General features: G+C 39.9%; 1 protein-coding gene across 4 annotated transcripts in view; it reads left to right on the top strand.

Moving 5' to 3' along the window:
* LOC111144112 (Fanconi anemia complementation group D2) overlaps positions 1-16,267 on the top strand; it is a 60,299-nt gene that overhangs the window by 24,909 nt on the left and 19,123 nt on the right. For 3 of the 4 annotated variants that reach the window (XM_022498248.1, XM_022498251.1, XM_022498249.1), the window contains 14 exons: positions 155-286; positions 1,446-1,556; positions 5,299-5,408; positions 6,468-6,528; positions 7,409-7,528; positions 8,398-8,471; positions 8,753-8,899; positions 9,628-9,728; positions 10,155-10,270; positions 11,736-11,844; positions 12,829-12,939; positions 13,210-13,319; positions 14,744-14,887; positions 16,062-16,178. In XM_022498248.1, the coding sequence (XP_022353956.1) occupies positions 155-286; positions 1,446-1,556; positions 5,299-5,408; positions 6,468-6,528; positions 7,409-7,528; positions 8,398-8,471; positions 8,753-8,899; positions 9,628-9,728; positions 10,155-10,270; positions 11,736-11,844; positions 12,829-12,939; positions 13,210-13,319; positions 14,744-14,887; positions 16,062-16,178 (1,563 nt within the window). The remainder of the gene's footprint in view (positions 1-154; positions 287-1,445; positions 1,557-5,298; positions 5,409-6,467; positions 6,529-7,408; positions 7,529-8,397; positions 8,472-8,752; positions 8,900-9,627; positions 9,729-10,154; positions 10,271-11,735; positions 11,845-12,828; positions 12,940-13,209; positions 13,320-14,743; positions 14,888-16,061; positions 16,179-16,267) is intronic. The other variant, XM_022498252.1, reaches the window with a different exon arrangement.

A 16,267-nucleotide genomic window follows, 5' to 3' on the forward strand; every position in this document is an offset into this window, starting at 1 on the left:
AACATCCTGAAAACAACATTAATGAAAAGTACATAATAGAATTAGACAATAGGATAGGGTAGGTTGAGATTAGAATGGTCTCAAGCATTAACCCTTTCAAGATGGCCATGTCATATTTTCATTCACACTATCCTGTTGACGCTTTACCGTGTAGGAAGTAGTTGGTGCCCTAGTGACTCATATCTGCAGCGGGAATGAAGCTGAAGTTGATACTGCATTGGATGTCCTCCTGGAGTTGGTAGTTCTAAACCTTTCTGCTATGAGGCTGAATGCTGTGTTTGTGAAGGTATGTGTCCCTCCGGTGACATATTTTGAGTCATTTTTCTTTCTTGCATGTATTTGAGAGATATCTGGCATCTGTTAATTAGCAGCAATTTAATTTGTGTTCTAGATATTGAGCACTACAGTTGGTGGGAGGGGGTGGGAAGGAGGTGGGGTAATGGGCAAATAATAGGAAAAAAGATAACTCATTTATGTTTGTATTAATGCATTCAGCAAATACTTCTTTGTACCTATATGCAGGCTCTATTCTGGGTGCTCTGTATATAAGACTTAGTTCTTGCCTTTGGTGATAGTAAAACACATAAACAAGTCACTGTAGCTACAACTTGAGAAATCCCTAGAAAGATTAAGTGCTATAGATGCACCAGCGCAAGAATAATTTGGCCTAGGAAACTGGGTACTTCTTCAAGTACTACTGCTTCTTCAAAGAGTAGATTTGAGTGATTCTTGAAGTTTGAGCATGGTTCAATAAGAGAAAATACAGGAAGTGCATCTAGGCAGAGGACAGTTTAAACAGAAGCAAATTGGCATCCGGGTCCATGGTATACCTGAAGGAAGTAGACTAGCATGGTTGGCAAATGGGACATATGGTGAGAAGTGGTGGGAGGTGAGGCTAGGAAGACATAGGACAATGTCAGATTATGAAAGGTCTCAAATACCACGCTCAAGAGTTTCAGCTTGATTTTATAGACCGTAGAGAGCTATCGCAGACTTTTCACAGGGGGTTGACAGAATCAGGTCTGGGCTTTGAAAGGTAGTTGTAGGTCATGCTATCCCCATATTAGGGATGAGAAAGCTGAGGTTTTGCCCAGTGTTAAAAAGTAAGTTTTTCCCTTGTGACTGCTTCCACATCTGTAGAAAAAGAATAAGTAATTCATGGCATGGAAACCAAAAGGGACGTTATGATAAGCAGTAAGGTCAGAGATGTAACTTTTGACAGAGCACTGTTTTCACTAAGAAGGGAAGGATGAAGAAGAATAGGGAGAACGAGGAGTTATGTTAGGATGACTAACCCTTTGTGTTCTGGGCACAGCTTGAGAGAACATGAGCTTTTGTGGCTATCCGGATGCTTCTTATGCCTCTTACAAGGATTTTAATTTTTTTATTTGATGGAGGAAAATATCAGTGGCTAACCTTATTGTTGGCATTTTTTTTTTCCATAGGGCATTTTAGATTATCTGGATAATATGTCCCCTCAGCAGATACGAAAACTCTTCTATATTCTCAGCACACTGGCATTTAGCAAACAGCATGAAGCCAGCAGTCACATCCAGGTAACAGGCAGTGTGTTGAGAAACCTTTAAAACTTTAAACTTCTTTAATTGAAATTCACTGAACATAATTACAGCTCAGACCATGGCTGTGTACTTGATTTCTGTTAGTACACAGGCTAGAATAATTATGTTCAGACATTAAGTATCTGTTGTGTACCAAACATTGAGATGGTAGGTATATTAGACCTTCTACCCTCAAATAGCTTAGTCTATTAGGGTAGAAATGGGTCTGTAATCAGCTGACTAGGGAACTGAGTAAGAAAAGCTGTTCAGGGGGCCCCTTGGTGGCTCAGACGGTTAAGCGTCTGCCTTCAGCTCAGGTCATGATCCCAGGATCCTGGGATCAAGCCCCACATCAGGCTCCCTGCTCAGTCGGAAGCCTGCATCTCCTCTCCCACTCCCCCTCCTTGTGTTCCCTCTCTCACTGTCTCTCTCTGTATCAAATAAATAAATAAAATCTTAAAAAATAAGAAAAGAAAAGAGAAGCTATTCAGGTTCTATACTGAGTGCTGTGGGGACACAGAGCGTTGCCTTGTTTTCTAGGGAACCTCTACATCTAATGTGAACTTATCTGGGCTTGCTTTCATTGGTGGTCACCATTTGCTGAGAAAGTCAGGCAAAGGGACTAAAACAAGAGATTGCATTGCAATCAGAACTTGTTGCTCTTTTGTATCTTTAGTGCCACCCTGTGGCAGTAATCCATACTGGACCGTAACTTTGAACAACCAATACCTTTTGTTAATTAAAAAAAAAAAATAAAAAGGAGGGGGGCTAGGTAATATACAGCACAAAATTCAAAAGGTATAAGACATGGTGAAAAATGAGTCTTCCCCTTCTCAGTCTTCCAGGCATCTGGTTCTCTAAAGGCAATCACTTTCTGAGTTTGTCATGAGACATTTCTATCCTCCTGAGATGTCCTGAGCATTTACGAATTTGTTTATACCTTTCTGCTTTCTACCTTATAGCTTTCTGAGATGTTCTGAGCATTTAGCAAATTTGTATTTACCTATATTCCACTCCTCCTTTTGTTCTGCATCTATCTTTCATTTAGCAGTATATTTTGGAGATGGCTTCGCATCAGTAATATAGAGCTACATCATTATTTTATTTTTTAATTATTGTAAAATATGCATAACAAATTTTACTACGTTAACCATTTTTTTAAAAGATTTTATTTATTTATTTGTCAGAGAGAGTGAGCACAGGCAGAGTGGCAGGCAGAGGCAGAGGGAGAAGCAGGCTCCCTGCTGAGCAAGGAGCCAGATGTGGGACTCGATCCCAGGACACTGGGATCATGACCTGAGCCAAAGGCAGCCACTTAACCAACTGAGCCACCCAGGCGTCCCTCCATTAACCATTTTTATGTGGCATTAAGTTCATTAAGAATGTTGTGCAACTCTTAACATTGTTTATATCCAGAACTTTTTGTCATCCCAAACAGAAACTCTACCCATTTAGCAATAACTCCCTATTTCCCTTCCTCCAGCCACTGGTTACCTCCAATCTATTTCCTGTCTCTGAATTTGCCTGTTCTCGGTACCTCATTTAAATAGTCATATGAGGGGCACCTGGGTGGCTCAGTCAGTTAAGCATCCTCCCCTTGATTTCGGCTCAGGTCACAATCTCAGGGTTATAAGATTGAGCACTGCATTGGGCTCCCTGGTGGGCATGGAACCTGCTTAAAATTCTCTGTCTCCCTCTCTAAAAAAAAAAAATAATAATAATAGAATTTAAATTTCAAAAATAGTCATACAAAGGGTGGCTGGGTGGTTCAGTGGGTTAAGCCTCTGCCTTTGGCTCAGATCATGATCTCGGGGTCCTGGGATTGAGCCCTGCATCGGACTCTCTGCTCAGCAGGGAGCCTGCTCCACCCTCTCTCTCTCTGTCTGCCTCTCTGCCTACTTGTCATCTCTGTCCGTCAAATAAATAAATAAAATCTTTAAAAAAAAAAAACTTAAAAAAAATAGTTATACTATATTTATCCTATTCTGTTTGGTTTATGTCACTTAGCATTATCTCTTCAGGGTTCATCCATGGTGTAAGATATATCAAACTTCATTCCTTTTTATAAAAAACCTAACTAGCATTCCATTGCATGTATATACCACATTTAATTTGTACATTCATTTATTGATGGACAGTGGCCTTTTTTCACCTTTTGGCTATTGTGAATTGTGCTGCTGTGACCACTGGTATGCAAGGATCTGTTTGAGTCCCTATTTTCAATTCTTTGGGGTCTATGTCTAGGAGTGGAATTGCTAAGTCATATGTTGATTCTGTGTTTAATATTTTGAGGAACCATCAAACCGTTTTCTGCAGCAGCTGCACCATTTTATGGGTCCACAAACAATTGAGGGCTCCACAGTTTTACAACCTCACCAACACTTATTTTCTATTTCTTAGCTATAACCATCCTACTGGGTGTGAAGTGCTGTCTCACTGTGGTTTTGATTTGCATTTCCCTAAAGACTAATGATGTTGAACATCTTACTATTTGCTTATTAGTCATTTGAATATCTTATCTGGGAAAATGTCTATTCATGTCCTTTGTTCTTTTTTTTTTTTAAAATCAGTTGCTTTTTTGTTGTTGATGTATAGGGATCCTTTATACTTCCTGGGTATTGTCCCTTATCAGACACATGATGGGCAAATATTTTCTCCCATTCTATGCATTGTCTTTTTACTCCTGGAGTTTTGATGAAGCCCCAGTTTATCTGTTTTTATTTTGTTTTGTTTTGTTTTGTTTTTACCTGCTCTTTAGGTGTCATACTTAGGTAAAACCTTTCTCCAATTCAAAGTCACGAAGATTTTTCCCTTTGTTTTCTTCTAAGAGTCTTATAGTTTTAGCTCTTAAATTTAGGTTGTTGATTCACCTGAGTTAATTTTTGTATACTGCTAAAGGTAAGGGTTCTGTTTCATTTCATGTATGTGTGGGTATCCAATTTTTTCAGCACTTTTATTGAAAAGACTGTACTTTCCGCTTTGAATTATCTTAGCATCTATGATCACTTGACTATGTATGTGAGGGTTTATTTATGGACTTGGTGTGTATATGCTTCCTATGCAGGTGGCACACTATTTTAATTACTGTAGCTTTTATAGTAATTTTTAAATTGAAAGAGTATAATAATTTAAATATTAAAATTTGAAAGAACATATTTATTCTTTTGCAAGGTTGTTTTGGCTATTTGGGGTCCCTTGAAATTCCATATGAATTTTAGCATGAGTTTTTCTCCATCTATAAAAAATTCTGTTGTGATTTTAGTAAGAATTACAAAGAATGTGCCTGTCACTTTGAGTATTATCATCATCTTAACAATATTAAGCCTTCCAATTCACAAACATGGGATATCTTTCCATTTATTTAGGTCTTCTTTAATATTTTTCAGCATTGCTTTATAGTTTTAATGTACAAGTCTTTTGCCTCCTTGGTTAATTTACCTAGGTATTTTTTTCTGTTTCATTATTTTGTTGAGTATCCAACAACATTACAATAATTCACATATCCTTATCAAGCAAGTATCACAATAGGACATCTTTTAATTTGTCTCTCATCCTTACAAAAGCCTTCCCCATTTTATAGATGAAAAAAATTGAGACTCAGAGATGAAATGACTTGCCAAAAGCCACGTAATAAATGATAGAACCCTTGGTATTGTATGTGTTTTGGCTCCAGTATCTACAGGCTCTTTTGTTGACTATTCCAGCATCTTCAGCTTTTTCTACCATGTCTTCCTTGCAGGATGACATGCACCTGGTGATACGAAAGCAGCTCTCTAGCACCATATTCAAATACAAACTCATTGGTATTATTGGTGCTGTCACCATGGCTGGCATCATGGCAGCTGACAGGTATGTACGGAAATTCTGACTTCTGTGGCTCAAGATCAATTAATCAAGTTGCCACCTTACAAATGAAGTGTTACATTGTGTAGACTGTGTTATAATGGTAAACATTAAGCCCATAATAAGAGAAGTAAACAAATGTTTGTTACGACTTTTCCATTTTCCCTTTTTTTTTTTTTAAAGATTTTTGTTTATTTATTTGACAGAGAAAGAGATCACAAGTAGGCAGAGAGGCAGGCAGAGAGAGAGGAGGAAGTAGGCTCCCCGCTGAGCAGAGAGCCCGATGTGGGGCTCCATCCCAGGACCCTGGGATCATGACCTGAGCTGAAGGCAGAGGCTTTAACCAACTGAGCCACCCAGGCACCCCTCCATTTTCCCTTCTAATCTTGACTGTATATACCACGTATAATTTTTACAGAATGTGATCGTAATCATTACAGTCTGATGGTTAAAAACTAGGGATTGCTAATAAATAAAGTAATAGAAATGTTTCCACAAGAGAGGAACCCTGAACATCCTGGATATATTTTTCTACTTTTGCGCGTCTCCCAGGCACTAGACATTACAGATTTCTCCATTGCTGTGGTATTGTCTGGGACATCATGTTTGATAAAAATAAGCCACCCAATGACAGAAGCATCAGAGTTGGGTCTTGTTAAGATGTTGCCATTGCAAAATGATACTGGTGTTCAGTTTATGCTCCTTAAGAGATAATTTTTTAGGAATTCCTGGAACTGCGGGAGACATTCTTAGAATCGGCATTAATAATTCATGCAGGCTACATAATCCACTGGTTAAGAGTTCATTCTTTGGAGCTATACCACTTGCGGGCATTAAATGCTTAGAACAATGCCCAGTGCTTGCTCTTACGATTATTACTAATTTAGTGTGCCCTTCAAAAAAAATCAAAGATAGCCATTGTTTGCTCTAATCCACATTTTGAAATAGTCCTCTGTGCCTTTATGTACTTTTATCTCTACCCACATCCCAGGGATGGCAGGATTCATACACTTATTGCTAGTTCTTACAAAATATAAAAATGAAGCTAAAATTACTTGTTTTTAGAAGTAGATCTTCAAATTTGACCCAAGGGAGAACAGACTTGAGCAACGAACAGTGCACACAGGTGAGTTCTTGTAATGTAGTTGGATATGTTTATGAATAACTGAGGAATTGCTTCTGGTTACTGTCGGTTTACCAGAAAAAGTGTTTTGGTTTTTTTTTTCCAGTGTATGTTTTCCTGGCTGGTCTGAGTTACATTTATTTCTGTATTTGTCTAATCTCCTTAATTAAATTGTGAATTCCTAGAGAGCAAGAAAAGTGAGCCATGTTTGTAGACTAGGAGGTTGACTGGAGAATAGGCACAAGTTAGCATATAATTGGAGAGTTGGAGATAAAGCTAGTCCAGAGGTAGAAAAGGGAGGGCCTTGAATGTGAATCAAGACATTTCAATTTAATTTTTTACATCACGGTAGTCTTCAGGGGTTTCTTAGCATAGATACAACAAAATCAAAGCTTTGCTTTAGAAAAATTAATACAGGGCCCCTGGTTGGCTCAGTTGATTTAAGCATCTGACTCTTGATTTTGGCTCAGGTCAATATCTCAGTGTTGTGAGATCAAGCCCCACATTGGGCTCTGCGCTTGGTATGGGGCCTGTTTAAGACTCTCTTTCTCTCTCTCCTTTTCCCTCTGTACTCACCCTACTCATGTGCGCTCCTTCTCTCTCTCTCTCCTTCTCTCAAAATAAAATAAAATACAAGTATTTGTGAAAAGAAAGGGCATGTTTGTTAAAAAAAAAAAATTTAATCCAGTTGTGTGTGTCTGATGGCTTGGAGAAGAGATATTAAAGATGGGCTTGTCAGGAAACTCAAGAAAACAGGTGAGTGATAATAAGAGCTTTGCCAGTGAAATTGGAAGGAAAAATTTACTAATGAATGGAGTGAGCAGTGTTTAGGAAACATTGGCAGCCCAGTGGCTGAACCACTTTTTCTCTTCGGGTGTTCCAGGTGACCTCCTTGCTGCAGTTGGTTCATTCCTGCAGTGAGCGGTCTCCCCAGGCTTCTGCACTTTATTATGATGAATTTGCTAACCTGATCCAAGGAGGAAAGCTGGCTCCAAAAGCCCTGGTAAGGTCCAGTATCTTTTCTTAAAGCAGCAAAGCCTGAGAACTGCTTTTTATTCCATATTCTTCAAGCCCTCCTGTCTGTTGCAGTGCGAAAATAGATCACTCCGTGAGCTCTCCTGTATTCTAGTTGGGAAGGCTGTTCTGACTTGCCCTACCCCAGACCTAACCTCTGGGGCCTCCTTCACATAATAACAATAATAGTAATGATGAGGATGATGATACTATTGTTGATGATATTGAGAGCCACTATGTATTCTGTGCCAGGCACTGTGTTAAGCATTTTTCATGTATTATGTGTTTTCTACTTCATAATAATGGGGCACATAATATTCATAATATTGTTATTCTCTTCTTAGAAATGAGGAAACTGGCGGGGCGGGGGGCAGTGCCTGGGTGACTCGGTCTGTTAAGCGTCTGTCTTTGGCTCAGGTCATGGTCCCAGGGTTCTGGGATCAAGTCCCACATCAGTCTCTTTGCTCATCGTGGAGTCTACTTCTCCCTCTGCCTGCTGCCCTCCCCCAACTTGTGTACATGTGTATTCATGCTCTCTCACACAAATAAATCAATAAAATCTTGAAAAAACAACAACAACAACAACATAGAAATGAGGAAACGGGGGCACCTGGGCGTCTTAGTCAGTTAAGTGGCTGCCTTCACCTCAGGTCATGATCCTGCTTGGGGGGAGTCTGCTTCTCCATCTCCCTTTGCTCCTCTCCCTGTTCATGCTCTCTCTTAAGTAAATAAGTAAAATCTTAAGAAAAAAAAAAATGAGGAAACTAAGACTTAGAAAGGGCATAATAGTTTGTTTAGGACACTACAGCCAGTACACCCTTACCTATGCAGCCTTGTTTGTTTGCTTGCTTCCTGAAGGAATGGGTTGGGCAGACCATCTTCAATGATTTCCAAGATGCCTTTGTGGTGGATTTCTGTGTTTTTCCAGTAGGGTAAGTACTGGATACCACTAACTTGATTTTATTGGTGAGGAAATTATGTGAGTAGTTGGTATAGACATCAGAATGCTCATGACCTTGGCTAAATATGGCCCAGTCCCGCAGTTTCTTTCCTCCCAACACCCTAACACCCCGGTTCCAGAATTCCTAAAAGCTTCAACTTATTCTTTCTTTTTCTCATTTCTTCTCATAAGAAGGAAGATTGGTTTGTTCTAGCAGTTTCCCAAGTAGATGTGTATACCCTTGGGACATCAAATTCTGGGTTCTCTCCACAGCAACTATCCATTTCCTGTGAAAGCTCTCTATGGACTAGAAGAATACAGTAGTCATGATGGGATTGTTATCAACCTCCTGCCACTGTTGTTCTCTCAAGACTTTGCAAAAGATGGGGATAGAATGACTTCAAAAGAATCAGACCAAAAGTCAGTGTACTTCCTCTTTTCTAAAACTTCTTTTGCTGTTTTGAGTGTTCATGGGGTATTCCACACTTCTTGCAGTCTGTTGAGAGCTTGATGGATAAGGTTTCTGGGACGCCTGGGTGGTTCATTCGGTTAACCATCTGCCTTGATTCAGGTCATGATCCCAGGGTTCTGGGATTAAGTCCTGCATTGGGCTTACTACTTGATGGGGTGCCTGCTTCTCCTTCTCCCTTTGTCCCTTCCCCAGCTCATTCTTTCTCTCTGAAGTAAATAAATAATATCTTTTTAAAAGGAGGGGTGATTTTCTCCTAAGACACATGGTATTTGGAGGGGTTAGCTAGAATGGGTCAGATTCCTTGTTTTTTCTTGGACCCTGTGGTTGGGGTTTACATTGCTTAAGGACAGCCAACAAGTGCTCTGTGAGGCTGTTTTCATTTCTGTTCCTTTCTCCCTCGCATGAGCATACTTGTCTGCCTCTGCCACTCTCCCTCCTTCCTTCCATCTTACCTCTGCTTCTCCTAACTCATGGATATTCATTCTACTCAGCCTCTGCCTTCCTCCAGGTTAGTTCATTGTTTATTTGCCGAGCATCCATTAAGTTCCTTGTCTTGTATTCTTAAAAGTAAACACTGGTTTTGGGCAAAACTCTTTAATTATAAGGTTGGGTTCCTTATAAACATGGACTAATATGCCTATAAAGTACTGTTTAGAAATGGATTTTTTCTTCCTAGATTGGTGTCTCCATTGTGCCTGGCTCCCTATTTCCGGTTACTGAGACTTTGTGTGGAGAAACAACATAATGGAAACTTGGAGGAGATTGATGGTTTATTAGGTATAGGATGAAGTTATCAGATCCTTTCTTCTTTGTAACCTTTCTTTGATAATGTTAGGGAAGGAACAAACCAGTACCCTATGTGTGTTGGAAGAAATTTTCTAATTTCACAGAGTAGAATAGGAGTAATAATAGAATTCCAAAGACAAAATAATACATACAGATTTCTGTCATGTTGACAAATCAGTCATCATCGTAGTTTCTAGTTGCTTTCTGGTCCTCACCTCTAGTGTTACAAAGACTTCTTAATTATATGTAATTATTGCTATATGATATGGTGGTAATTTTGAGACTAATCAAAGCTTGACCTTCAGATACAAGTTAAAGGGAAAGTAAGTTACGAGAGATAGGTGACTCTAAGGGTAGCACCCAGGTTCTGTTGACCTGAAATAAGGGGACTTAGAAATGTTTGTTCTTCTCTTTCAGATTGTCCTATATACCTTACTGACTTGGATCCTGGAGACAGGTTGGAATCCATGTCTGTTAAAGAGCATTCGTTCATGTGTTCACTCATATTTCTTACTCTTAACTGGTTCCGAGAGGTAAGCAGAGTTATTAGGACATTTTACCTGTTGTCTATAGTTCTTGTTGGAAGGAAACTCTTTCCTGGTACTCATGGACACGTGGGACTCTCTAAAAAGTCTCCGCTAAGCTTCTCCAGCTGTCATGTCCCATTTCTCCCCAGTTTTATGTACCCTTTGATGTAAACAAATCAAAACACTTAGAATTCACTTAATGTTGTTCATGCTTTACTACTCTAAGCCTTTTTGTTGTATCCTTCCTCTTGCCTGGAATAAACTACCTTCTCCACTGTGAAAATACTGTTTGCCCTTGCATAGGTATCCACTTAATGTTTTGATTTGGTGAGATCAAGTTAATGATGGTTTTCCCCTTCCTTTGGAATATATTGTGCTCAATGAAATGCACAATAATGAAATATGATGAAAATGACAGTACCATCTTACATTTATGTCTCACTTCCTTTATCATGCATATTATTTCTGAGACTGTTCACTTAAATGATCTCTTCTTATCTTCACAATTATATTCTAATGTAGATAGGACAGGTATTATCCTTGTTTTACACCTATGCAGTTGCAGATACATAGAGTACCAAGTCAGTTAAGAATAGGGACATCTGGGGGGTGCCTGGGTGGCTCAGTGGGTTAAAGCCTCTGCCTTCGGCTCAGGTCATGATCCCAGGGTCCTGGGATCAAGCCCCGCGTCGGGCTCTCTGCTCAGCAGGGAACCTGCTTCTCTTCCTCTCTGCCTGCCTCTCTGCCTACTTGTGATCTCTGTCTGTCAAATAAATAAATAAAATCTTAAGAAAGAAAAAAAAAAAAGAATAGGGGCACCTGGGTGGCCCAGTCGGTTGAGCGTCTGCCTTCTGCTCGGATTGTGATCCCGGAGCCCTGGGATCAAGCCCCATAATGGGCTCCCTGCCCATAGGGGAGCTTGCTCCTCTCTTTGCCTCACCCTGCTCGTGCTCTCCTGCTCTTTCTCCCTCTCTCTCAAATAAATAAATAAAATTAAAAAAAAAATAATCAAGCACTTACATTGTGCCAAATGCTGGGCTTATTTCTTTATTTATAATATTTAATCTATATAACAACTGCGTTCTTGTTTTATAGCTGTCTCATTTTGTAGTTGAAGAAGTAAAAACTCAGAAAGGCTAATAATGACTTGGCCAGGGTCACACAGCCAGTAAGTAGCGGAATAGGATTTGTTTAATCAAAGTGTGTGCTCTCTAGTCACTGTGCTATTCTACTTGTTATTTAACTAGAAATCAGTAGAACTAGGATTAAATTAGGATTAAAAGTCAGATCTCCTGTATTGGCCCAGGGTTTTTTTTCCTCTATAGCACCTTGCTGAGAACACCTTTAAATTACAGACTAAACTCACAGATTTGACCACTGAATGGCTTTTTTTAAGCTCTGGATGAATAATGTAAACAAGGTCAAAATTGGAACCATTCAAAGTATGAGAATATAATTTGTACTTTTCCAGGTTGTAAATGCCTTCTGCCAGCAAACACCACCTGAGATGAAGGGGAAGGTGCTCACCCGGTTAAAACATATTGTGGAGCTTCAGAGAATCCTGGAAAAGTACTTAGCAGGTAAGGAAAGTATCCTATTATAGTACCTTTGCTAGGAAGGCAGTGAGGAGATAGAGAACTTTACTTTTTTTTTTTTTTTTTAATATTTTATTTATTTATTTGACAGACAGAGATCACAAGTAGGCAGAGAGGCAGGCAGAGAGAGAGAGAGAGGAGGAAGCAGGCTCCCCGCCGAGCAGAGAGCCCGATGTGGGGCTCGATCCCAGGACCCTGGGATCATGACCTGAGCCGAAGGCAGAGGCTTTAACCCACTGAGCCACCCAGGTGCCCCGAGAACTTTACTTTTAAGCCAAGCTCACTGATAGCCATCCCCTACTCATCTAGGACAAGAAAATATTTGCTCGACAACAATAACAAGGAAGAATACATCCATTTTCGTCCCATTGTTACCTTCAAGAAATCTTGCTGCTTAAGAAAATAAAAAATGGAAAGCATTGGTTGGGCTTTTGTAAAGTAACTTTTCATCTTTAGAAGTCAAACTTTCAGTGCCCTTTGCTTTCCTGAACATAGTTATGAACCAGGAGTAAAGCTGACAGGTCTCTTAATACCTCTGACTATTAAATAAACTTGTTGTTTTAAAGTGCTAGATAGATTTTCTGGGGAAAACATAGGAACCCACCCCCCAGGCCCTCATCTATGTAATTGTGTGTAAAATAAACTTCTGTGTGACCAAATATTAATATCTTTAGATTTGTAATAAGGATTAGTTTATTTTTAGTCCTTACTTGCTTGGATATTTTTTATATCATTATTTAGAATGATTTTATCTTATTTCATCATAATCATTTAATATGATATTCTTGTAAGTGATCTCTGATCATTTTGCTATGCCAAAACAATTAATGTCAGGTAACTTGAATGTATCTTGCAGGCATTCAACCGTACTTGGTAGTTCTGAAAATTAATTTTTAACCAATCAGGTGATATTCTAACAGTGATAATGTGGTTGGTATACATTGAGCTTCTGTCTCCTCTCTTTTCCAGTTACCCCAGACTATGTTCCTCCCCTTGCAAACTTTGACTTGGAAACTTTAGATGTAACACCTCCTACTTCTGCTACTATTTCAGCAAAAATCAGAAAACAAGGAAAGATAGGTATGTTCTCTTCTTCTTCTGAGTCTCCATAGGAGGGTCAGGTCACTGAATTAACATAAGAGGTCATATGCACCAAGGCTTCAGTAACTGGAGAGATAATGTCATTGAACTCTTTCTTTGGCACGGTTATAAAATGAACTATAATGCAGCGTTATAAAATTACCTCCTCTACCCTAGGTACTCTTCAGCAGGTTGTTTCCTAAAGGCAGTAATAGTTAACAAACATGATAATTGATTACTGGGGTCACTTTTCTGTTTTTGAAACAAAAGGAGGAAAACGGAAAGCAGATGGCAGCAAAACATCCTCTCCTGACACACTTTCAAAAGAGGACAGTTCAGAATGTGACCCTACACCATCTAATAGAAGCCAGCTGGAAAAGGTACTGAAATGATGGGTTTCCATGAAGGTCGTGTGACAATACAGTAAGATTAACAGGGGAGGGGCACCTAGATGGCCCCTAGATGGCTCAGTCTTTAAGTGTCTGCCTTCCGCTCAGGTTGTGATCCCAGGGTCCTGGGATCGAGCCCCTCGTCAGGCTCCCTGCTCAGTGGGGAGCCTGCTTCTCTTTCCCACTCCCCCTGATTGTGTTCCCTCTCTTGCTCTTCTCTCTCTGTCAAATAAAAAAAAGAAAAAAAAATTTTTTTTTATATCTTTAAAAAAAAAAAAAAAGATTAACAGGGACCAGCATCATACTGTGCATTTTACAGAGAGAAATTAGAGAAAAGAGAGGCAGACGAACTCTCCTCAGCTTTGGGGTGATTCTCCCAGTAGCAGAGTTAGGGTTAGACTCTTAGTCCTTATTACTACAACACACTGATTTTGCTAGTCATTTTCTTAAATGTGTCACTCCTTTTTTATACCCCAGCAGTACTTTGAATTCTTTCTCGTAGCATTTATCAAATTTTGTTTTAAGACCTAATTTTAGATATACTGCTTTTAGCCTCTTTCCCCCTCTAATCCCAGATTATCAACTTCTCAATCAATTGAGATAACATGAAATGCTTAGGACAGTTTTTGATAATCAATAAACAGTAGTACCTTTTTCCTGTAAGTTGACCAATCACAGAGTAAGTTATATGTTTGTGAAATTGCCTAAACCACGTGGATCCCAATTATTTCTGGTTTTTGGCTACTATTGTGTATTTGTATAGTTCCTGTAATCTCCTAAAACCCAAGATTGGTGGGGCGCCTGGGTGGCTCAGTGGGTTGGGCCGCTGCCTTCGGCCCAGGTCGTGATCTCAGGGTTCTGGGATCGAGTCCCGCGTCGGGCTCTCTGCTCGGCGGGGAGCCTGCTTCCCTCTCTCTCTCTCTTTGCCTGCCTCTCTGTCTACTTGTGATCTCTCTCTGTCAAATAAATAAATAAAATCTTTAAAAAAAAAAAAAAACCCAAGATTGGTAGTAATATCTATGTTTAATAGGTAAGGAAACTAAGACTCAGAAATGGTAAGTGACTTGCCCACAGTCACACAATTAATAAGGCTTGAGCAAGGTTTGAAGCCAGACTGGTCTGGTGCCACAACTCATTGTTTTCTCTACCATGCCATAACACCTTGGTTTGTCTAGTAGTTCATACTTAAAAGGAAATCAGCCAAGGGTTTTGATATGTGACCCATATCTCAATTTTAAATTAGGTGCTTTTGTCTCAGGAATATTAGAGACTTTGGTGAAAGGAAGGTGGTAATTTGCTAAAAAGGTAATATCTTCATAAAATGAATGCATAATTGTACTTTGAGGTCCTTCTGAAAAATCAGGTTATTATAGAATCTTTGTTTATACTTTTGGTTGCTGCTGCTTTCTTCCCAGGAGTTCAAAGGGAAAGAAGAAAAGACATCAGTGTCACTACAAAGTTACCATGCTTTTTTCCGAGAACTGGACATTGAGGTCTTCTCTATTCTGCATTGTGGGCTTGTGACCAAGTTCATCTTAGATACTGAAATGCACACTGCAGTAAGTCACAGAGCTGAGATCCTAGAATTTAATCTTGTTTCAGAAAATTTCTCAGCCCAGGATGCCTGGGTGGTGCAGTTAGTTAAGCATCTGACTCTTGGTTTCAGCTTGGGTTGCAATCTCAGGGTCATAAATTCCAGCCCTGAGTCTGGCTCAGCACAGAGTCTGCTTGGGATTTGCTTTCCCTCTCGCTCCCCTCCTACTCATGCTTGCACACTCACTTGCTCTCTCATGCATGTGCACTCTTGCTCTTGTTCTCAAATAAATAAGTAAATCTTTAAAAAAAAAATTCTCAGCTCTATTCTTATTGTAAAAAGAGCATCAAAGCATTGAGAGAAGGTGGACTCTGGCTTCCAGAGCTTTCATATATAGTGACACTAATGATGAATAATCATCCTCATCATCTTTTGTTTTAAGGTAAACAACACTTTTTTTAATTCATTTATTTATTTTTAAAGTAAACTGTAGGCCCAGCATAGGGCTTGAACTCGTGACCTTGAGATCAAGAGTCACATACTTGGGATACCTGGGTGGCTCAGTCAGTTAAGCAGGTGCCTTCGGCTCAGGTCATGGTCCCAGGGTCCTGTGGTTGAGTCCAGCTTCAGGCTCCATGCTTAGCAGGAGGCCTGCTTCTCCCTCTGCCCCTCCTCCTGCTTGTGTGTGCTCTCTCTCTCTCTGTCTCTCTGACAAATAAAACCTTTTCTTTAAAAAAAGTGTATTTGGGGCGCCTGGGTGGCTCAGTGAGTTAAGCATCTGCCTTTGGCTCAGGTCATGATTTCAGGGTCCTGTGATCAAGCCCCGCATCAGGCTCTCTGCTCAGTGGGGAGCCTGCTTCCCCCCACCCCCGTCTCTGCCTGCCTCTCTGCCTACTTGTGCTCTCTCTCTCTCTCTGTCAAATAAATAAGTAAAAAATCTTAAAAAAAGAAAGTATGTTTTCTAAAACTATACTCACTTGGATTCCTATTTTAATAAAATTTGTTGTACTTTGGGAGTGCTTGACTTTTTGATTTGTTGACAGAGCACAACAGCCATTTATATGAGGTGGGGAAATTTCCCCCTTTTTGGGGAATGGTTAGATTCTTCACCCATTGGGAAGAGTAAACCTGAAATGTGCTCCTTCAAAAAGATGGTGAGGATATGCTTGGAATTATCCTTTCTTTCCTCCTTGTAACAGGCTACAGAAATTGTGCAACTTCAGCCCCCTGAGCTGCTTTTCTTGCTGGAAGATCTCTCCCAAAAACTGGAGAATATGCTGACACCTTCTGTTGCCAGGAGAATCCCCTTCCTCAAGGTTAGTATAGGCAGAAGCACAAGTCCTGGCCTTAATGAATTTGGAAACAAGGAGGTCTAATGAACAAGTTTGTCACTTTCTCTGGCATC

Source organism: Enhydra lutris, unplaced genomic scaffold, assembly GCF_002288905.1.
Source record: "Enhydra lutris kenyoni isolate GAN:26980312 unplaced genomic scaffold, ASM228890v2 scaffoldscaffold10, whole genome shotgun sequence".
NCBI classification, from domain to species: Eukaryota; Metazoa; Chordata; class Mammalia; order Carnivora; family Mustelidae; genus Enhydra; species Enhydra lutris.